Genomic DNA, 22,241 nt, shown 5'->3' with positions numbered 1-22,241 from the left:
ATGCACGCTGGCTGCAAGTCAAGGTGACCCCTGTGGCGGCGTGCCGGTCTTCTGCTTTTCGCTCCTTTGTGTCACATGCTCGGCAAGAATACACAAGTCATCAGCATCCACAACAAGAAGCAAAGGGGTTCTTTCCTTCCTAAATGTCAAAAATGCCGAGTGAGCGTGTGAGATGACGCAGGTGGCAGGTGACAACTAATGTCTAAAATGTTGACATATTCCACACGGGTAAGACACTCGCCAAGGAACACGCCGTGTCAAAGACGCCTCCCTTCACAGAATTCTTTAGTCTGAATGGCAAAACTGACACTGCAGTATGCATGCCAGGCCAGCAGTTGGCAATGTCACCTGGTAAATAATTGGAATACCTGGAATGTCTAGTACCTTTCACACCTGTAAGGGGAACATGGGTGCAAAAGTGTTCCTTATTAAACATTTTCTTCATTGAAATGTTGTAGAAAACATTGTTGTCTCACCAGTGGTCTGGCACCGCCCCTCAGCATGACGACACTCACTGATGACATCACACACTAGTTCTGTGACATCTTCCCCTTTGGATCCAATCCGACGTGTAACAGAGGTGAATGTCATCGTGACACAGCGATGTCATCAGTGATGTTTGAGCTAAAATTGAAAAAAAACACATGCATGGTGGAGAGAGGGATGAATGCAGACTGCGGTCTGAGACTGGCAGACCTGGGTAGCAGCTGCAAGGAGAAGGAGTGGTACTGCCTCAAGCCGGAGGCCGACATCAGGTTGCTGGAGTCGGGGCTGGAGGCCAAGCTGGCCACGATCCAGAGGCTATCGATGAAAAGGAACCGGAGCTGATGGACAGCATTGTGTGCGAGCACTGGAAACAGCTGTACAAAAACCTGTGCAAGGTTCAAGCTGAGGAACGCTCCAGGAACCAGGACGAGGAGGTGAGGCACCACCAGTCACATGAGGGAGGAGAACATCGGGACTTTGTGAGGACCCAAGCTGACGTCACCAAGCTGCAGAAAGCTCTGGAAGACCTCGAAGAGTTCCTCACCAAGCTGAGGTCTTTGCCGCCAGAGCAGCGTGAGCGTCACATTTGTTTATGGCGTCACTACGGTGACACTTTCTGGGGCGGTGTGGTACACAAAGTGGGTCTAGGGGTCATCCTGCCCGGCCGTCTGGTCATCACCAAAGCTGCCACCAAATGGATGGGCCAGCTGCTCAGCAACCACCAAGATGGCCTGCTAGAGTCTCAGATGTTAAGACTGTTGAAATGTATCCAGTCTGGATATTCCTTACGGCAGTAGCAGCTGATGTGCCACTAAGGACTGAAGGGGAGAAAAGTACATTTTTCCAGGTGATTCGCCTCTACGCTAACGTGCCATCACGTTTGACACGTACGCACAGGAGCATCCAAACGATGGCTTCATGGTCTGGAAGTACCTCAAGGCAGGGAAGTCTTCAATGATACAAACCTAAAAGGACAGCAGGACCCACATAGAAAAGAACACAGGCCTCAATCAAGCCCAACAACCCTCATTTGCATCGGCACCAAATTATACACCGACCTAAATACTCGGGGTGTCACAAGATCTCGAGAGATTAAAATGTGACAAGATTAAAATGTCTCGTGGGCACTAGGCCCGGGACGGTAATAAATAAATTGATGATTTTGCCAGCCTCGATATATGGCCATATGCACGCATTCCTCCTGGCAGGCAGGGAGAGAGATCACTCTGTGCATTGCTTTCAGCACCTTGGTGTGCTTGTTCCATAGAACAACGGCATGAACCGAGTGAGCCCTTTTGTCAGTCATACAGTCTCTTTATGACGGTGGGTGGAGGCGGGGCTGGTAGCATACACACAAAGTGCAGAAGAGTGTAATGTAGTAGAAATTAAAAGAGTAGATTGCAATACATTGTATGACATGTTTTTAATATTTCTTCATTGTACTTTTCTTCAAAGCAATATTAAAATCTCATCCCGTCCTCGTAGGCCCAATCTCGTGTATCGTCTGGTCTCATCAGCCCTATGAATGCCGTTTTATTTTTTCTGCTTTTTCAATCATGTCAATCATGTGCATAAACTTGAATCTTTACAGGAAGAGAAAGCAAGGTTTTGGCTTTTGATGAGAATATCTCATATCTGTGCACAATTATTAGGAATTATTAGGCAAACAAAAATATTCCCATCTCACTACTTTATTTTCATTTTTTTCAAGTGGGAATTATAAACAACACAAATGTTACAAATATTTCTGACATTTCCCAAAATAAATCAGTGGCCAATATAGCCACCCTTCTTTTCAATAAGACAGAAAAAGCCTTCGATCCATGGAGTCTGCCAGTTTCCTGATGATTACACCATCAATTGTTTGTGCAGCAGCAACCAAAGCCTCCCAAGACACTGTTCAGAGACGTGGACCTTGGTTCTTCAATGTCAATCTTACGTTTAAGGGCCCACAAGTACTCAACAGGGTCAAGGTCAGGTCAGCAAGGAGGTCATGTCATCATTTTTGAAGAGCTTTATGAGCTAGCCACGCAGTGGAGTACTTGGATGCATGAGATGGAGCGTTGTCCTGCATAAAGCTCACGGTCTCCTTGAAAGATGCACACTTTTTCCTGTACCACTGTGGGAAAAAAGCAGCAGTAGGTTTGGAAGTTGAGTTGAGTCCATCTTCAAGCTGAAAAGGCCCAAAAAGCTCATCTTTTAATCATTCCAGTCCTTACCAGTAGCCCACCTCCACCTTGCTGGTGTCTGAGTTGGAGTAGAACCCTCTCCCCGTTGCTGATGCAGCCACGGCCCCTCCCTCTGGTCCATTAAGAGTCACTCTCATCTCATCAGTCCATAAAACTTTTGAAAAATGTGTCTTCAGATATTTCTTGGCCAAGTCGTAGTCTTTCAACTTGTGTGTCTTGTTCAGCGGTGGAGGGGGTTCAGCCTTTCTTACCTCGGCCATGTCTCTGAGTGCTGAACACCGTGTAGCGTACTTCTGGACACCCCAGGTAGATTACAGTTGTGGAATATGACAGCACTGGAGGATAATGGCTTCCTGGGAGCTTCACTTTTCATTTTTCTCAAATATTTGCCAGTTCATTTGCATGTTTTTCTCTCCACATGTTTCTTGCGACCCTTTTGTGTACTTCCAACACAACATTTCATGGTTCTGTGGCCACGTCCTGATATCTTGGCAAGTTCGGCGCTTTCATGAGTGCTGTGTCCCGGCGTTTTTCGGTTCTTGACTTTTCAGAGTCTGTTAAATCTCTTTTCTGGCCCATTTTGCCAGAGGAAAAGAAGCTGCCTGATAATTGTGCACACCTAAGAAAGGCCACACCCTCCCTCAGTACTGACATGCATCACCTGGTATGCTTAAACCCAGTAGGCATTCACGTTTTTCAGCGAAGGGTCGGGAAATATGCATAAAAATGACAATATGCTCAAAATGCTGACTTGCCAAATAATTGTGCACACCATGTATGTTCCCACCCTGATACCATCCTGGATCACAACATTGTGTGTTTTGTCGGGGGAAAACACGCGTGTAGCCTCTTTTGTGTCTTCTATTGTTTACAGGATTGGTGGCTAGCAAGCAGGTCACATGGTTGGTCGATTTGCTAACCATCACCGCATCAAGAGACGGCATGAAGGAGGTTGATTGACAGTGGCCTACAGCCAATCAGGACGCAGGGTGGTGCAGACAGAAGAGGGGGAATAGAGACACTAAAGCACAGAACTACAACACAACTTCCCACAATGCAATTTTTCTCAAAGGGCCGGGCTCGGCCTGTAATAGCAAAAACATTCAAAGCTAGCCGGTGGTGATGGTCTGGTCAGCAGCTTTAAGTGATCAAGTCTTCTTCAGTCACAAGTGCAGAAGACAAAAGAGACATTTGACAGTTCATGCAGCGTGAGGAGTTTAAAGTTGGCAGTGAGGAGACAAAATCTAATACTGCTTTCCCTTTAACGACACTCAAGTAGAAATGTTCATTTCAGTTGACTTAGGGTTTGAATGCTGGATCACAATGAACACTAATGAACAGAGTCTGTTACTGACTGTTGGAGGTGGAAGTGGACTCTCCAGGATGGCCTCCTTCAGGCTGGGAGGGAACCACCATGACTGCCACATCAGTGGTCTCTGCATGTGCTTCTTCCACTTGGTTCCGGTTCCTGTGAGGAGACTCTGAGCCCCCTGCCTCAGCGTCGTCGTCGTCGTCCGTGACAAGCAGGTTCCTCATGGAGTCAGACACCGCCCCCCTGAGATCGTCCTCAGACTCCTCAAAGTTCCTGTCAGGAAAACAAAGGGAAGAAAAGTTGTAGATGAGCTGATCTGAAAACGATTCCGTTTATGGATTATGCGTCCATTTTGAACAATGATCAAACACACAAGCTAATGTATGTGCAGCAAACTCCTGCTCTTTTGATGTGCTCAGCCTGTTTCAGCAAACTAGTCGGGTCTGAAGTAACTGCGCCCCCTGCTGGTTGTGTAGTGACGACAACATAACCAGCAGACTAAGGAGCAGAACCCCTGAACCTGAATCAACCACACACGCCTACATACACGCATACGACTGACTGCTGTCAAACACATGCGGACATGTACACCTATTATAATACACTACCGTCAAAGTTTTAATCCGATTAATCACAGCTGACTAGTTAAACAGTGCTGAACAGTGCGTGTAATGTGACTAGTTAAGTGTGTCCTCCTCCTCCTGATAACTAAAACCACTCAAGTAGTCTTGACAATCACCACAACTGAACACCCTCCTAATTCCTTCGTTCCACACGTATGTCAGTCTCTCTCTTTCATTATTATTATATAACGAGCCGTTTAGTTTGAGCTATCCTCTTCGTTCAGTCCAGCCTTTGGAAACCCGTTGGTGATCCCAAATATTACCAGTATGTGAGCTTTCCCACAAGGGAAAATAACATCCTGGACCAAGTCTACAGCAACATGAAAGGTGCTTTGAAGGCTGTTCCAAGACCCCACTTTGGAAAGGCTGACCACATCTCTATATTCCTTTATCCAACATACGGACAACTTCTCAAACAAGCTCCCCCTGTACGTCTGTGTAGGTTCTCAGTCGTACAGGAGTTGTCCATCGAGGAAAAGGCTTCTTGAGACGTCATCTGTACTTCTGTGAAGAAGGTGTCGGACGTTTCGCTCCTCATCCAAAGAGCTTCGTCAGCGAACTAATAAGTGCTGGTAGCCGAGGCCTTAAATACAGTAAGAGTGGGCGGAATTGGTGTGCCAACACCCTCCTCCTATTGGTTCGTTCCACTAAGTGGTATAATCCTATCCTGTTATGAACACCTCCGATAAAAGGGAAGTGTAGATCCCTGTAGTTGGGTATGAACGACTCTGATACTGGCTCGTGAGCATCTATTGTTCTGGCTCGGCCCTGGCTCCACCTCATTTGCAAGACTAAGAGCTGTGGGTTTTGGTCTCAGTAACCTGCTGAACACAGGGTCCAAATTAAACCTCAAACCACCATTCCGATTCAATGATGGGTTCTGTTTGACAAAAATGGCTTCCTTTACTCCTCTTTCAAACCATCTGTTTTCTTTGGCCAAAATCTTTACCTCGCTGTCCTCAAAAGAGTGATTGGTAGCTTTAAGGTGTAGATGTACTGCTGATTGAGGACCACTAGAATTGTCCCTGCGATGTTGATAAAGCCTTTTTTGGAGCATTTGCTTAGTTTCCCCAATGTAGTGCTCTTTGCATTCCTCATCTTTACAGTGGATGGAATAGACCACATTGCTCTGTTTCTGGTTTGGAGCCTTGTCTTTAGGATGCACTAGTTTTTGTCTCAGGGTATTTACTGGTTTGAAATAGGTAGGAATTTTGTGTTGCCATAAGATCCTCTGGAGTTTTTCGGAGACCCCCGCTACATAAGGGACTACCACTCCTCTCCTTTTTGCTTCTGTGGGCTTTTGGGTTTCTTTCCCTACTCTCTTCTTTTGACATTTGTTAAAAGCCCACCGCGGGTACCCACAGGTTGAGAGCGCTCTCTGGACATGTTGTGTCTCCTTTTTCTTTCCCTCAGCACGAGTTGGTATTTGTTCCGCTCTATGTTGGAGGGTCCTAATAACCCCTAGTTTATGTTGTAGTGGATGGTTTGATTCAAAAAGCAGGTATTGGTCAGTGTGTGTGGCCTTTCTAAAGACCTCTGGAAGTAGCTGTCTGTCCTCTCCTATAATTACCTTGCAGTCTAAGAAGGCTAGTTGGTTTTCTTTAGTGTCCTCACGAGTAAATTTGATATTGGTGTCCACCGCATTGATGTGATCTGTGAAAGACTGAATTTCTTGTTTTTTGATTATGACAAAGGTGTCATCCACGTATCTAAACCAGTGCCTTGGTTTTGTCCCTGAGAAGGATGTGAGAGCCTGTTTCTCCATCTCTTCCATGAACAGATTCACCACTATGGGTGAGACTGGTGAGCCCACAGCACAACCATGAATTTGTCTGTAGAATTTCCCTCTAAACTAAAAATATGTGGTGTTAAGGCAAATTTCCCCCTGTAAGTACAGCAGTTAAAGTGTGGAATGAAGAAACTGATCAAGTACTTCAGGACTGCTTTGGCTGCACAAACTGGGATGTGTTTAAAACTGCAGCGGGGAGGGAAGATTGTACTGTTGATTTGGATGAATATGCTTCTGCTGTTACTGGCTACATTAGCACATGCATAGAGACTGTTACCACCACCAAGTATTACAGAAAATACCCTAACCAAAAACAGTGGATGAACTGTGATGTAAGGGCTAAGCTACGTGCTCGTTCGACTGCATTTGTCATGGGCACCGCTGATGACTACAAAAAGGCCAGATATGACCTGAGGAGGTCCATACGGGAGGCCAAAAGACAGTACAGACAGAAGCTGGAGGGCTACTATTCCACCTCAGACCCTCGGCGCATGTGGGCGGGGCTCCAGCACATCACAGACTATCGACAGCGGAGTAGCGTAGCCACGTCCAGCCAAACCACACTTCCAGATGAGCTGAATGAGTTCTATGCCCGCTTTGACACCCAAACTCCTGATGAGCAGAGAGGGTGGCTGGACTTGGGGAGCACACAGGACTCACCTCTCATGGTGACATCAGCTGATGTGCGCAGGGTTCTGAACAAAACAAACCCACGAAAAGCAGCAGGCCCAGACAACATCTCAGGACGTGCACTTCGGGTTTGCTCATCAGAGCTAGCTGATGTGCTTGCTGACATATTTAACCTGTCGCTTGCACAAGCATCTGTACCGACCTGCTTTAAGTCCACCACCATAGTGCCCGTACCCAAGAAGAGCAACGTGACCTGCTTGAATGACTATCGCCCTATAGCACTCACTCCTATTGTTATGAAGTGCTTTGAAAGAATAGTCATGACCCACATCAAAAAGAGCATCCCGGCCACTGTGGACCCTCTACAGTTTGCATATCGCCAGAACCGGTCCACAGATGATGCAGTCAACACTGCCATCCACACAGCCCTTTCTCACCTACAGGGCCAGGACACATATGTCAGAATGCTATTTATAGACTATAGCTCTGCTTTTAATACAGTCTGCCCCCACAAACTCACAAATAAGCTCCTCACACTTGGCCTGTCACCCTCCCTCTGTAACTGGGTGTTTAACTTTCTAACAGGCAGGCCCCAGTCAGTCAGAGTCCACAATCGCACATCCAGCTCAAGAATTGGGAGCACTGGGACCCCACAGGGGTGTGTGCTGAGTCCGCTCCTCTACACGCTCTTCACCTACGATTGCGTGGCCTCCCAGAACAACACCAGCATCATTAAATTTGACACTACAGTCATCGGCCTGATCACTGGTGGTGTTGAAACGTCATACAGAAGAGAGGTGGCGGACCTCATAGCTTGGTGTCGTGATAACAATCTTCTTCTCAATACAGATAAGACTAAAGAGATGATCATCGACCCAAGAACAAGGGAAAAGGAGCCGCATAGACCCCTGTTTATTGATGAGACTGAGGTGGAGAGGGTGAAAACCTTCAAGTTCCTTGGCACACACATCAGCGAGGACCTCACCTGGTCTCACAACACCCAACAAATTCTGAAGAAGTCCCAAAGGAGACTGTACTTCCTGAGAAGACTGAGGAAATTTGGCATGTCCACCACAATCCTGAGTTGCTTCTACAGATGCACTATGGAAAGTGTCCTTACCGCCTCCATCACTGTTTGGTACGGTAACTGTACAACACGTGATAGGAAGGCACTCCAGCGGGTGATCAAGACCTCACAGAACATTGTTGGGGCAGCCCTCCCCTCACTGCAAGACATTTATAAAACTAGAGTCCTACGAAGAACACACAACCTCATCAAGGACAGCACACATCCACAACACTCATTATTCACACTCCTACCGTCAGGCAGACGCTACAGGAGTTTGAAGTCCAGGACCACAAGGCTGGCAAACAGCTTTTACCCACAGGCCATCAGGCTTCTCAACCAAGCACTCACACACGCACACACTCATAACACTTTATTTATTTTATTTATTTATCTATCTATCTGTATTAATGTCTCTTCTGTTGTTGTTGCTTAATTTATTGGTATTTATGTTTGTTATGTTCTTATTCTTTTTCTTGTGTTTTCTTTCTTTTTTGGGAGAATGAGCAGAATAAGAATTTCATTGCATAGTAGAACTGCCTGTTTTACTGTGCATATGACAATAAAACTCTTGAATCTTGAATCTAATGTTCCATGGTGTATCTGTCTGCCGCCATAACAGAGGCGTGGCCTGCCATGGTGTCATGCGTTAAAAAGAAAGAATGGTTATTATAGCGGTTATGTTTGGCAGCCCTATTGATCAATACAAGTCAGTCAAATGCTACTATCTGTGACAACTTACGTGTCGTCGTCATCCGACCTGGGCTCCAGGCGCTCTTCGTCCATCTCCACGTCAGAGTCACCTTCATCCTCCTTCCTGTGAGAGTCTGAGAGCAGGGACAGCTCAAAGGTGGTGCTAACAAGCTCACAAGCTGCTTCCTGTGTGTGTAGTTAGCTGTGGTTGGTCTGACCTGTGCTAACGGAGGACGCCAGGTCAGCTTGAGCTAGTGCGTCCAGTAGGGTTTCGGGGGGGCGGTGGACCCACTGCCGACGACCTGCCTCATCCCCCTCACCTGAGAAGATGAACTCAATCAGCCCGTGAAGTCACTTTTTCAGTGGAGGTGGTGGAACAATGTGTGGACCTTGCTGGGCCTCCAGCATCGTGCTGGAGAGCACGTCCATGTGGACCAGCGCCTCCAGCAGTGTCTCAGGAGGCCTCTGGCTCCAGCCCCTCCTAGCCAAATTCAACTCATCCTGCTCCCCCAAGCAGACTTGCTGGTTGAGATGGTCCACTTCCTGTTGGTCCTTCTCCTCCTCTGAGGTGTCCTCCATTCCATCCTTTCCATCCAGGCGGATCTCAAACATGACTGCCTTCTGGCTCAGAAACAAAGCGTGGATCACTTGATTAAAGCAGCAAGGAAACCGATAAGACTCCGTTCTGGTCTGAAGGGACTTTTGGGGGATCAGAAAGGCCCTTCTGGTTCTGAACTAGCTGTAGTTGTCTTATCTGCTAAACTTTGGCTATGAGGTGTCCTTCAAGTCACCTGGTCCTTGTGTTTTTTCTCCAGGTCTTTCCTACGCTTTCTGTTCTCCTGCCCGATGTCCTTCAAAGCTGCTTCAATGTCCTGCAGACCAACCACAGAGGCACCGGGAAGGAACAACAACATTGCAAGCTGCCGGCCCCCGTCTTACCTGCACTGCTTGGGCTTTGTGTTCTGGTTCTTCGGGTTTGTCCATCACAAAAGTGTCATGTTGGTGCTGTGGCTGATCGGCACGCTATGAAGACCAAGATTACAACTCTCACATCTCACACAAGAGAAGGAGAAACTCTTGGGACGGCGTAATTGAGTTCATACCTCAGCTTGGGCTCTCAGCCTCATCTGCCTCATGTCCTGATGATACTGTTGTCTGATAGCATGCAACTGCCTCAGGTACTCCTGCACACACATTTAGAAACACCTCAGCTCGCTTGTTGCTAGGCAGAATTCATAGTGCTCCATCAAATTAAAAAGGCATCGGCTGCTCTGTATTAATATAAAACACGCAGTGACATGACTCCTACCTGCTGGCCCTCTTGCTTCCTGTCCTGAACTGGTTGTTGGCGTTCATGCGGTGGCGTCTCCTCTTCCTGACCGCCGGCCGGTCGGCCCCCCTCCGCCGTGCACGGACGCAGACCCTGGGGACACGGAACAGTCCCATCAAGAATGAATATTCCTGAATACTTGCCGATCTCACCAGCTGTTTCTGCGCTCTCAGCTTGTACTGATTGGCCTCCTGACGCCTCTGAAGGTACTCCTCACGAGCTGCTGCCACCCTGAAGGACGCAAGACACACGTCACACGTCCACCACCACTCCAGCCCACTTGCACATACTTTAACTACTGCTCTTCACTCACAGCTGGTAGGGTTCACCAGGAGGAGCTAGGGGGTCTTCAAAGGGCTCACGTGGAGGAGGGGCATGTGGAGGACAGGCGCCCCCCTCCTGGAAGGCATCCAGTTGGACAAAGAACTGCTGGTACTGCCTAAACCCACACCAGTACAAGTAGACTCAGCTCAAACGGTACAAACTCAACTCACTGTTAGATTGTACTTTGGCTTGAACCCACTTTTGGTTCTGATGACATGTGGCGTCTCCAGCTGCTCTGAGGGGGGGGGGCTACAAGCAAACACGGGAAGAAGGGTCAGTTTATATCCAGTAATCCAATCCAATCCAATCCACTTTATTTATAAAGCACATTTTATAAACACTGTTTCCAAAGTGCTGCACAGACTAGCAACACCATAAATAATAAGTAAATAAAGGAATGTAAATGGAAATAATAAGTAAAAATTACCACAATAAAAACTAAAAGATCAAATAGAAACAAAGAAATGTACTACAATAAAATATTTAAAACAAGAAATCGAAACAATAAAAGCCAAAAGTCCACGAAGTAGGTAAAAAATAAATAAGTAAATTTAATTTAATCCATCCATTTTCTATACCGCTTCATCCTCATTAGGGTCGCGGGGGCATGCTGGAGCCTATCCCAGCTGACTTGGGGCGACAGGCGGGGTACACCCTGGACTGGTCGCCAGCCAATGGCAGGGCACATATAGACAAACAACCATTCACACTCACATTCATACCTATGGACAATTTAGAGTCGCCAATTAACCTCACCTGCATGTTTTTGGAATGTGGGAGGAAACCGGAGTACCCGGAGAAAACCCACGCACACACGGGGAGAACATGCAAACGCCACACAGAAATGCCCAGGGGAGAATCGAACCCAGGTCTTCCCGATCTCCAGGCTGTTCCTGTATTGGCCAACGTGCTAACCACTAGACCACCGTGCGGCTTAATTTAAAAACTAAAATAAATAGAACCAATAAAAACTTAAAAAATAATAAAAGACACAGAGGACCACACGACTCACGCCGAGTTAAAAGCCAGAGAATAAAAGTGGGTTTTAAGACGAGACTTAAAGCTTTCGATTGTGGGGGCCGTTTTTACATGAGGGGGGAGAGTGTTCCACAGCTTTGGGCCGACAACAGAAAAGGCCCGGTCTCCTCTGGTCTTAAGTCTGGTCTTAGGCACCACCAGTTGGAGCTGGCCTTCAGACCTCAATGTGGCGCTGGAGTGTAGATTTGGATGAGGTCTGAGATATACTGAGGGGCCAGCCCATTCAAAGCTTTAAAAACAAACAATACAATCTTAAAATCAATTCTAAAACGCACAGGCAACCAGTGCAGGGAAGCTAAAATTGGGGTAATATGCTCCCTCTTTTTGGTTGCTGTTAAAAGCCGTGCTGCAGAGTTCTGGACTAACTGGAAGCCAGAGAGTCATTTATGGTTTATTCCAGAGTAAAGCGCATTACAGTAGTCCAGACGTGACGAGATAAAAGCGTGCATGGCTTGTTCGAAATGTCGCAATGATAAAAATGATTTGACTTTGGATAAAAGCCGAAGATGATAAAAACAAGATTTTACAACGGCATTGATTTGTTTATTAAGTTTAAAATCACTATCAATGATGACGCCAAGGCTGGTGGCTGTGGGACTGACATGGTTTTTCATGGGGCCCAAGTCCAAGTGGGGGTCATTATTATTAAGGATGATAACTTCTGTCTTCCCCTCATTGAGCTTTAAAAAATGTTGAGCCAACCAGACCTTGACGTCACTAAAACACTCAAGAAGGGGTGTCGGGGGGGCATGGTCATTTCTTGTAATTGGTAAATAGATCTGGCAGTCATCTGCATAAAAGTGATAGGAGATGCCATGCTTTCTAAAAATTGTGCTAAGTGGGATTAGGTACAGAACAAATAGGATGGGCCCCAGGATTGATCCCTGGGGGACTCCACATTCAAGGGGGGCAGTAGATGAGGTGGAGTCACCAAGTCCCACAGTAAGGCATCTCCCTGACAAGTAAGACCTAAACCAATCAAGGGCAGTCCCCCTGACACCCACACAGTTTTCCCAGCGAGATAAAAGAATAGTGTGGTCCACTGTGTCAAAGGCAGCAGTCAGGTCTAAAAGCACTAAAATGGCTGAACCACCAGTATCAGTCATTAAAAACAGGTCATTAAAAACCTTTAAAAGTGCAGACTCAGTGCTATGAAAGGCCCTGTAACCTGACTGGAAGGTGTCTAAAATCCCATTTTCATCTAGAAAAGGCTGCATCTGTGCAAGAACACTTCTTTCTAAAATCTTTGAGATAAAAGGTAGTTTAGAAATGGGCCGATAATTTGATCAAATTGAAGGATCAAGACCTGTTTTTTTAAGCAAAGGTTCAACAGCAGCCTTTTTACAAAAGGAAGGAACAATACCAGAGGACAGGCTGCTGTTGATGATATTGTTGATGATATTGCACACATAGGAACCAATAGTTGCCCACACCTCCCTAAATACACTCACGTGCTTGTTGTGTCTGACGAAAAACGTCTGTAGTATAAGCTTAACAAGTACAAACAATGGAACACAACACAAACACACCAAGCCGCGTGTGTTGCTATGGTTACCGTGTGTGTTATTACAGCGTAGTTAGCAGGAGCGCAGCCTCTCCATGCTGGTTTGACAGGAAGTTTCCTCACAGCAGCTCTGCACTTCTTCCTGTCTACACAACATCGCACCAACACGTGACATACTTGTTACACACGTGCTAATGTATTTGTGACGCACACAAAATGTATGTTCACATTTGTGAAATGCATTTTATTTTGTTTGAGTGTAACAGAGAAATTGTTTTGGGTCATTATTGTTGTAAGCAAAATTGCACTTACAACTTCCATCCATTTTCTATACCGCTTCTTCCTCATTAGGGTCGCGGGGGCATGCTGGAGCCTATCCCAGCTGACTTCGGGCGACAGGCGGGGTACACCCTGGACTGGTGTCCAGCCAATGGCAGGGCACTTACAGACAACCAATCACATTCATACCTATGGACCATTTAGAGTCACCAATTAACCTCACCTGCATGTTTTTGGGAATGTGGGAGGAAGCCGGAGTACCCGGAGAAAACCCCCCCACACACGGGGAGAACATGCAAACTCCACACAGAAATGCCCAAGGGAGAATCCAACCCAGGTCTTCCCGATCTCTAGGCTGTTACTGTGTTAGCCAACGTGCTAACCACTAGACCACCGTGCGGCGCACTTAACTTGTTTTTGTCAAATACCTCATAATTAATGGGACAATCCTAGTTTCGCCAAAAGGGGGCAGTGCAGCGATTCTCTCTTGCTAAAGGACTGACGTAACTTCCTCATTCTGCTGAGGAGGCTTAATGGAGAAGACACCGCTTGCACGTCTCACTCACTTATCCCTGTTTATTTATCCCTGTTTTAACAGGTGTAACTAAGGTGTATTTTTGTGACATTTGGGAAAGATTTAAGTGGTTTTGTAGCCATCTTTGAACACTCCAGTATTTCCGTTTTTTTCTATCTGTTGTTGTTTGTGTAAAATGGCGGATCCCGCTCGTTGGTGTCGCTAACGAACAGAAATTATCCTTTTGGCTCCAGAACACGCACATATATGTATGTATATAATATAATGTATATAATCTAATTTGATGGGATGTTGATGATTATATGTTTGTGACTTGTTGGATACATTAAGGTGATGTTAAGCACTTTGGGGGAAAACGTCTGTTTCTAAGCCTGCCATTTTATGCACATAGATATTCACTCAGTGCCCAAGACATGAGTTGCAATATGCTAGCCTGTTGAATACATAGTTGAATATGCACTGTGAAAGAAAATGTCTTTATTAATACAATTGTCTTATTTTGACAAGAGAAGTATTGAGTTTATTTTGGAGAAATTTGATATGATATGTGGTGATGACTCAGAAGAACCCAATGTTGCATATCAATGTTTGTTAATGGAATGTAAATAAATTCTGCTGAGGAGGATTAATGGCGAAGACACCGCTTGCATGTTTCACTTATTTATCCCTGTTTTAACAGGCCATTACACCCTCCACAACCAGCGGAACTATAATCTGGTTCATGGGATCTCATACTGAGACCTGTAACATATTCATACGTCTAACGCTGGCGTGACCCAACCAACAGTCTAAAGTGTAATGAGGGAAAAGAACCAGACATTTTAAAAACAAAGTTGAAAGATAAAAAGAATACTTTTTTTTAAAGTCATCATATTCTGAAAAATAAACAAAACAACTAATTAAGTTGTCACATTTGATTTAATTTAATTAGGTTGCAAAAATACAGTCAAACTTGTCTATGGCGGGCACTAGAGGAAGTCTGCAAAAGTGGCCGCTATAGACAGGTGGCCTCTATAAACAGGTTGGCGTCTAGTTTGAATGTTGACCAGTAGAGGAAAAAAATAATAATAATAATGTTGACCAGTAGATGGCACTGCAGACTACGGATAAAAGTTGTACAGCACTACTAGGCTTATTATCATGGTTCATGGTTTTAATCCTGAACATGCATGAGTCAAACAGTAGCACATCACATAGTACAATTCACAATTTTGCATGTCCAAAAAGGAGTAGGAAGAAGCAAAGCTTATTTAATCCTACCCCTCATCAGTTTCACATCAGTTGCAATACATTTATTCACCTCTTGTTCTTCCAAGTGTACTTTGTAGGTCTACATGACGATGTAGTGCAATCATAGCCAAGGTTTTTACTTACTAAAAGGAAGCTAGAGGCTTAATAATAACTGATAGAATATATCCACCACCCACAGAACAAAGCTGTGCTAGTAATGTCTTACGCTTGTTTTTTATATTTTACTTTTTATACGGCAGAGTGTCTATAACATGTACATTTGCTGTGTGGGGGGATTTTTCAGTGGCTGCTATAGGCAGGTGGCCGTTCTATAAAGGTGGCCGCTAAGACAGGTTTGACTGTAGTTGTGAGGAGAATAAAGTGAAAATATTATGGGAGTAGAATCATATTTACAAGAGGAACATTTACAAAAAGAAAGTTGAAATGGTTTTAAATTAAAAACAAAACAAAACAGGATTTTATGACAAAGTCAAAATATTAATTGCATATTAATAACTTGTAATATTATGAGAAAACAATGTTATTTTAGTAGCATAGAGAAATTTTAAAGTCATAATATTATAGGAAACAAAATAAAATCATGTAAAAAGTCAATCGTAAAAGTCAAAATATTATGAGATTAAAGTCATAATATTACAAGAAGAAAGTTGAAATATTTGGGGGGGGGGGGGGGGGGGGGGACCCCGGAACCCCAAACTGACAATACACTTTTTCACTTAGATCAAAGCTGAGATGCAGTTTGTTCTTGAAAAATACAAGAACAAATAATGGAGGATAAGCAACACAGAACGTGGATGGATGTACAGTGGTGGGAAAAAAGTGTTTTTTATTACGTGAAGAAAAATCCCAACCTACATGACACTGTGACAAAAAGTGATTCCCCCCCGGTTAAAACGTAACTATGGTTTATCACACCTGAGTTCAATTTCTCTAACCACACCCAGGCCTGATTACTGCCACACCTGTTCTCAATCAAGATATCACTTAAATAGGACCTGCAACTCGTGATGACTCATCCAGGAGGTCACAAAAGACCCCACAACAACATCCAAAGAAGTGCAGGCCTCACTTGTCTCAGTTAAGGTCAGAGTTCATGACTCCACCATAAGAAAGACGCTGGGCAAAAACGGCCTGCATGGCAGAGTTCCAAGACCAAAACCACTGCTGAACAAAAACAACTCATCTGATTTTTGCCAAAAACCATCTTGATGATCCCCAAGACCTTTGGGAAAATACTCTGTGGTCTGACGAGACAAAAGTTGAACTTTTTGGAAGGTGTGTGTCCCGTTACATCTGGCATTTCAGAAAAAGAACATCATAGCAACAGTAAAATATGGTGGTGGTAGTGTGATGGTCTTCAGGACCTGGAAGACTTGCTGTGATAAATGGAAGCATGAATTCTGCTGAAGGAGAATGTTGGTGACCTCAAGCTGAAAGCAACTTGGGTTCTGCAGCAGGACAATGATCCAAAACACACCAGCAAGTCCACCTCTGAATGGATGAAGACTTTGGAGTGGTCTAGTCCAAGTCCTGACCTGAATCCTACTGAGATGCTGTGGCATGACCTTCAAAAGGAAAAGCCTCCAATGTGGCTGAATGACAACAATTCTGCTAAATTCCTCCCCAGCGCTGGAAGAGACTCATTGCAGGTTGATTGCAGTTGTTGCTGCTAAGGGGGGCCCAACCAATTATTAGCTTTAGGGGGCAATCACTTTTTCACACAGGGACATGTAGCTTTGGATGTTTTTCTCCCTTAATATAAAGTTTCATTTAAAAAGTGCATGTTGTGTTGTCATTGTCTAATATTTACATTTGTGTGATGATCTGAAACATTTAAGTGTGACAAACATGCAAAAAAAGAAGAAATCAGGAAGGGGGCCAACACTTCCCACACCACTGTATGTGAGAATGACGTTACGTAGTTACCTGTGTGTTATGCAACATGAGTGTCCTTCATGTCCATTACATGTTAGATGCATGTGTGGTGTGTTATACCTGGTGGTGGTCTACAGGCCGTCGTCGTTGGTGCCTTGTGATTGCGACTGATGTCCTGCTCTCTCACACACACGCACATTGACTTTGCATACAGAACATGTAAAATAGCACAATAAAAAGTGAAGGTAAATATAAAATGCAAATAAAGGTCAACCTGAGCGTCCATTTGAGCGTGCACGTGTCTCTGCAGGAAAGGATGCTGAAGGATGGACGTGACTGAGGGACGATCGCGAGGGTTCACCTGAATCCAACAGAGCAATGAGCATGGTTGTTATCCACCATGTAGCATACGTAACGTGCGTACCTACCGGATGTGAAAGAAGTGCAAACAACCTGACCTTGAAAAGCTGAGTGATGAGCAGGCGAAGGTCATAGGAGTATCGACTGGCCACTGGGTTGTAGCGCCCCCTGCAGATCTTACTGACCAGCTGACGCAGGCTGCTGCCCTCGAACTGGAGGGACAAACACACACACACACACAAGGCTGCTGTTTGTGTGTGTGTGTGTGTGTGTGTGTATACGTTGCAACTTACAGGATGCCTCAGAGTGCAGAGCTCGTAGAGGACGCAGCCCAGAGACCAGATGTCCCTACACAACATCAGAAGAAAGAACGAGGTCAACTTAGCAAATGTGTTGTATGATTAGGACACAGCAGAGGAAGGCAAATAACACCTCCAAGCATGATTACCAGCGTGTGTGTACGTTTCACATACGTTTTGTTGTTGTAAGGTCGACTCTCACAGATCTCAGGAGAGAGGTAGTGTGGGGTCCCAACACAAGTCCTTGCCAGCTCCATGGTGCTACAGTATATATAAACACACACACAATGTTCTATGGCAGGGGTGGCCATTAAGTTGATCGTGAGCTACCGGTAGATCGCCAAAATAATTTGGGTCGATGGCGTCAACGTCACTTTGTAGTTGTCATATGACATCAGTCAGCTGACATTAAGCTCCCTTCCTGATTGGCGCTCGCTCCCCTGCAGCGTTTCAAGCTAACACGAAGATGCAACTTTCTTCTTTATGATTGTGATCATGGATGAACTAACTCTGTGCTAAGATGTCTATATCTATAACTAAAGTTATCTGTTCACTTGTAGTGGCTAGCTACGTAGAACAAAAGTGTATTGTTGACTGGCTTTGCTTGGCGTCATGAACTCTACTACAGAAATCAGTGTTTTCTACACATTGGCTTCTTAAACTATTATTTCATGATGACATTAAAAATGTGCCCATTGGTGAAACCTTTTCAATATGTTGCCTTGACTTGGGCTGCATTGTCTTTTGCATCATCATTTCACATTCTTGTATATGGCTAATGTTTGCTAGCAAATGCTAACTGGATTTAATACATAAACTGTGTGCTAATGAACGTTACATAGATAATGTGACTGACATATTAGCAGTACTCACTCACTAGTACACAACTATTTAGCAGTTATGTGGAATGATCTTTATTTCCATATTGAAGTGAATTATGATAGCAACTACTTTGATGACCTGGAAACTTTGAACATGGGAATGTGAAATACTAATCATGAATATTTACAATAGAATTTCACAGTTTACCGCTTTACTGCTTGTGTGTGTGTGTGTGTGTGTGTGTGACACTGAGTTACTTATTCAACATCCTGGCAATGCCAAAGTCACCCAGCTTGACTTTCTTCCCTTGCTCAGTGAGGAAGATGTTCTGAAAAACAAACATGTGGAGAGAGGCAGTGAACACTACACTACATTACATTACATTACACTACATTATATTACACGCTGTAACGTCACTGTACATTACACACTGTAATATTCTTGCAAACTTACAAAGTTGTATTTCTCTCAAATGTGGCCCTGATACTCCTTGGTTAAACATAAAAGCATCCAACAAAACACTGACACTCCACTACACTGACATTTATCGTGAACGCAGAAAAGATAAAGGGATTTAGGTGTCCGTATTTACAATGAGTACCCACCAGGGGGCGCCGTTGACTTTCATATTACAGTATATCATCTCATGAAAAACTGTACAGGGATCAGCTTGGCGCTACTAACAACCGAACACTTGGAATATGTTCAAACATTTCATGGATTTTGTGCTGTACCTGACTTTTAATGTCTCTGTGCAGGATCTTCCTGTCATGGATGTGTTTAAGGCCAAGGCAGATCTGAACGAACCAGTCCAGGACCTGAACACCACCATGACGTTTACTTCTGGAAACAATGTCAAGCTGCACGGCATCAACTCTTTTTGATAGTTCTCTGACCTCAAAAATGAGCATTATTGTTAGTTTGGATCCACACCCATCATGGTGTTTTGTGGTGGAATGCTGCCTATTAGTTGAAAAACATGCACATTTCATGTCGTCTCGGCCTAAATTTAGCATTTTCAAACATAAAAATGACGACTTGGGCTCAAATTCAAATATAAGGCATTCAGAAGACGTATTCAAAGACGTTGTGATGATATGTAGTATCCTACACTGGTCACTAGGTGTCGGTAATGTTACTGGAATGTTCATTGAGACACGCCAGTGCCAGACTTGATAGTCAGAAAAACAGGCTTTTATTGCAGGTTTGAATGATCTCACAACAGGCACAATAACCTCCAACTTGGTCTACAGCCATAGCCCCCAACGTCACTTCCTGCCCCCCCCCCCCCCCCCCCCAAAAGTCTTATTTATGTATTAAATGTCTTATTTTCTCTTATTATGTCTACTATATTGTGTAGTATGAGTGTACATGTGACTGTAGGGGTTAAAACAACGTATTTCCAAGGTTGTAAACAGGTTTTTCATGCTATAACTACAAATATATTTCATTTAGAAATAAGGAATCGTACTTCGTGGAAATTCACTTGAGGTCAGGTCTGGAAGAATTGAACCGCTACGAACAAGGGATTACTGCATACATAATAGTATATCATTCATAATATTTCATTAATAATGGAGTAATTACATTTATTGAATATGCCAAGGGTTAATAAAAGAGATAAGAGGCCAAAAATGGACCCTGGGCCGCACTTTGGACACCCCTGGTACACAGAGTGTATGGGAACAATATAAACAATAGCAATGAGAAGATATGTTATAATTATGACCAACAATCTTAATTAAAACTCATTAAAACCACCAAATTGATCAATTTGACAACCTGATAGCAACTCTGCTGACATTACCACATACACTTCAGTTCATATGTTTGTTTTTTTAGGTATTTCTTAACAATACTTGGCAGATGGTGTATAATGGAAGGCGGGTTCTTCCAATCGTTTGACACTCACCGTTTTATGGGTGTGCTATTCACCAACAGCGATTAGTTCAAAACCCTGCTAAATGAATGCACAATCATTTGCATACTGCAGCCGTTGTCTTTGTGAAGGCAGAACTTTTGCCTTGGATGTTATGGCCGCTGAGTGTGTTCGCTAGTACCTAAGTATTACCTGTTGTTCAGCGAAGAAGACTCCTCTCTGAGTGTTGATCTTCATCATCAGGTCTCCTCCATCACAGTACTCCATCACAATGTACACACTGCCGTTTTCTACACAAAAACACACAATTCCTCAGGCAAAATGGGACCAAAAAACGGACTCTGAAATGTCTGTTGACTTGTTTATGAATTTAAAATGGGGCCTATCCCACTTTTGTGCACACAGTTGTGATACGCTCCTCCTACCTTGGAAGGAGCGCAAGAAGGAGACAATGTTGGAGTGTTCCATGCTGGACAAGAGGGCCACCTCCTTCTTGGCGGTTTCCTTCTCCCTGGAGGACATCTACAGGCACCAAGGTGTTTGTGTCTCATCACGTGTGCACCAGGCTTTACACAGTATGTGTGTGTGTGTACCTTGGTGAGATTGATCTGTTTCACTACACATTGTGCGTCTGCTACACCTTTAGGTCGCACCAAGAAGGCTTTCCCGAAGGCGCCCTCTCCGATCTGACACACAACTTCATAGTCGTTCATAACAGCTAGAACGTGAATGTTAAACAACATTATTGTACCCGATTGTAGACACACAGAGGCTTCACTGTGCTTATGGCCATTGTCAAGTAGTGATGGAAATGTCAGCTCTTTTTTGAGAGCCGGTTCTGTCGCTCGGCTCACTATAAAGACAAGGAAAAAAACAAAAGACTGCCAATTGGCTAACGGCTACGCGAGCCGGCTCTAACAGCCGATTTGTTGGCGACCGACATCACTCTTGTCAAGTCTCAGCCACCAGCGGGTAGATTGCCGCGTTATGCTGTGCCGTGTTAGTCCATGTCCACCGTCTCTCGGTAGTCTGTCCTTTTTTATGCGCATGTTTTGCGAAATAAGCTCCTATGTTGTCATATTTCATAACATGCACTTATAGCGTTAATATACTCATTACAATAGCATATAACGTAAACTCGATGTCGAAACTTATTTTTAAAGTTGAGAATGTACTGTGTCATAAACAACATTTTTATGCATTAGTGGGTTAAGTAATTAAGTAAAACATACATTTCCTGACATAGTCCAAGTGCGTTGCCATGGCGACAAATGCACGCGAAGGTAGCGTTCACGCTACAACAAGCTTGCACTCTAAAGAGGAAATACATCGTTTTAAAGATGTTTAATGTAATGCAGCCGTGTGTTACCTGTTTTTAAAACAATACGTCCTCGGGTCTCAAGTATAGTCACTCTCTGGATTTAATCGCCAGCAATTAATTCAACACTTCCAATAAACTATTCCAGTCGTGTGCACACTCCGGAAATGACGTACACCACGGCATGCTGGGAATTGTAGTTGTCACTGAGCTCGCAACGCTTGGTAAGCAAAAGACATTCCTGACGTATTTGAAAATGAGCTGTGTACTGTTTGTACTGTATGTAGGGAATATATACAATATGTTTATACGTGTCTGCATTTTATGTGTAGTCTCAATGGAATACAGAAACAACATACATTTCTTCATAGCTTGTGACTACAAAATGAACTGAATGTATAATAGAAAACACAAACATACTGTACCTCTTTCCCTCCCCTCTTAAAACGCACGTTTGTATATCACTTCCTTTGGAGACTTTGAATTGTGCTGCTTTTCCGCTTCAAGGTGACGCTCCACCTGGCCCGATTCCCATGATCCCCTTCTGATTAGCGCCTTAATCAAGGGCAGCTGTGAACAAGATCGTGTGTCAGTCCTGTGAGGCCAGTAAACAGCATCAGTACTTGTGATGGTGAGCCT

The 22,241-nt window shown here is 44.4% G+C and overlaps 1 protein-coding gene across 11 annotated transcripts; it reads right to left on the bottom strand.

Annotated features, from left to right (window-relative positions):
* Positions 1 to 348: 348 nt before the first annotated feature.
* LOC129187396 (serine/threonine-protein kinase Nek5-like) lies at positions 349 to 22,202 on the bottom strand. Of its 11 annotated transcripts, none has more exons than XR_008572410.1 (22): positions 20,878 to 21,609; positions 20,710 to 20,806; positions 20,477 to 20,574; positions 19,140 to 19,223; positions 18,663 to 18,733; positions 17,758 to 17,844; positions 17,578 to 17,632; positions 17,383 to 17,496; positions 17,045 to 17,285; positions 13,036 to 13,130; positions 10,642 to 10,691; positions 10,432 to 10,557; positions 10,271 to 10,349; positions 10,098 to 10,211; positions 9,892 to 9,972; positions 9,728 to 9,811; positions 9,580 to 9,660; positions 9,178 to 9,409; positions 9,007 to 9,108; positions 8,838 to 8,922; positions 477 to 4,260; positions 349 to 393 (listed from the first exon to the last, which is right to left on the bottom strand). XR_008572410.1 is itself a non-coding variant. In XM_054786573.1 (22 exons), exons 2-22 carry the CDS (start codon positions 20,995 to 20,997, stop codon positions 4,023 to 4,025), a joined length of 2,334 nt encoding a protein of 777 aa, XP_054642548.1. In that variant the 5' UTR covers positions 20,998 to 21,002; positions 22,028 to 22,200; the 3' UTR covers positions 521 to 4,022. The 11 variants fall into 11 exon arrangements, 10 of the variants coding, with proteins under 10 accessions (XP_054642548.1, XP_054642549.1, XP_054642550.1 ...); XM_054786573.1 differs by lacking the exon at positions 349 to 393 and adding an exon at positions 22,028 to 22,200 and having other exon boundaries at positions 521 to 4,260; positions 20,878 to 21,002; XM_054786574.1 differs by lacking the exon at positions 349 to 393 and adding an exon at positions 21,654 to 22,008 and having other exon boundaries at positions 521 to 4,260; positions 20,878 to 21,002.
* Positions 22,203 to 22,241: the final 39 nt, after the last annotated feature.

This window comes from Dunckerocampus dactyliophorus, chromosome 9, assembly GCF_027744805.1.
Source record: "Dunckerocampus dactyliophorus isolate RoL2022-P2 chromosome 9, RoL_Ddac_1.1, whole genome shotgun sequence".
In the NCBI taxonomy this organism is placed as follows: domain Eukaryota; kingdom Metazoa; phylum Chordata; class Actinopteri; order Syngnathiformes; family Syngnathidae; genus Dunckerocampus; species Dunckerocampus dactyliophorus.
The sequence above is the reverse complement of the archived record's forward strand: the minus strand, read 5'-3'. Positions and strand labels throughout refer to the sequence as shown.

Bases quoted from the DNA above. Each gene is read 5' to 3' on its own strand.
- LOC129187396 (XM_054786573.1), bottom strand. From the start codon at position 20,997: ATGAACGACTATGAAGTTGTGTGTCAGATCGGAGAGGGCGCCTTCGGG. The intron at 17,286-17,382 runs GTCAGGTTGTTT...TGTTGGATTCAG, and splicing joins TCATCACTCAGCTTTTCAAG to GTGAACCCTCGCGATCGTCC. The intron at 10,692-13,035 runs GTAACCATAGCA...GTTTGCTTGTAG, and splicing joins ACGCTGTAATAACACACACG to CCCCCCCCCCTCAGAGCAGC.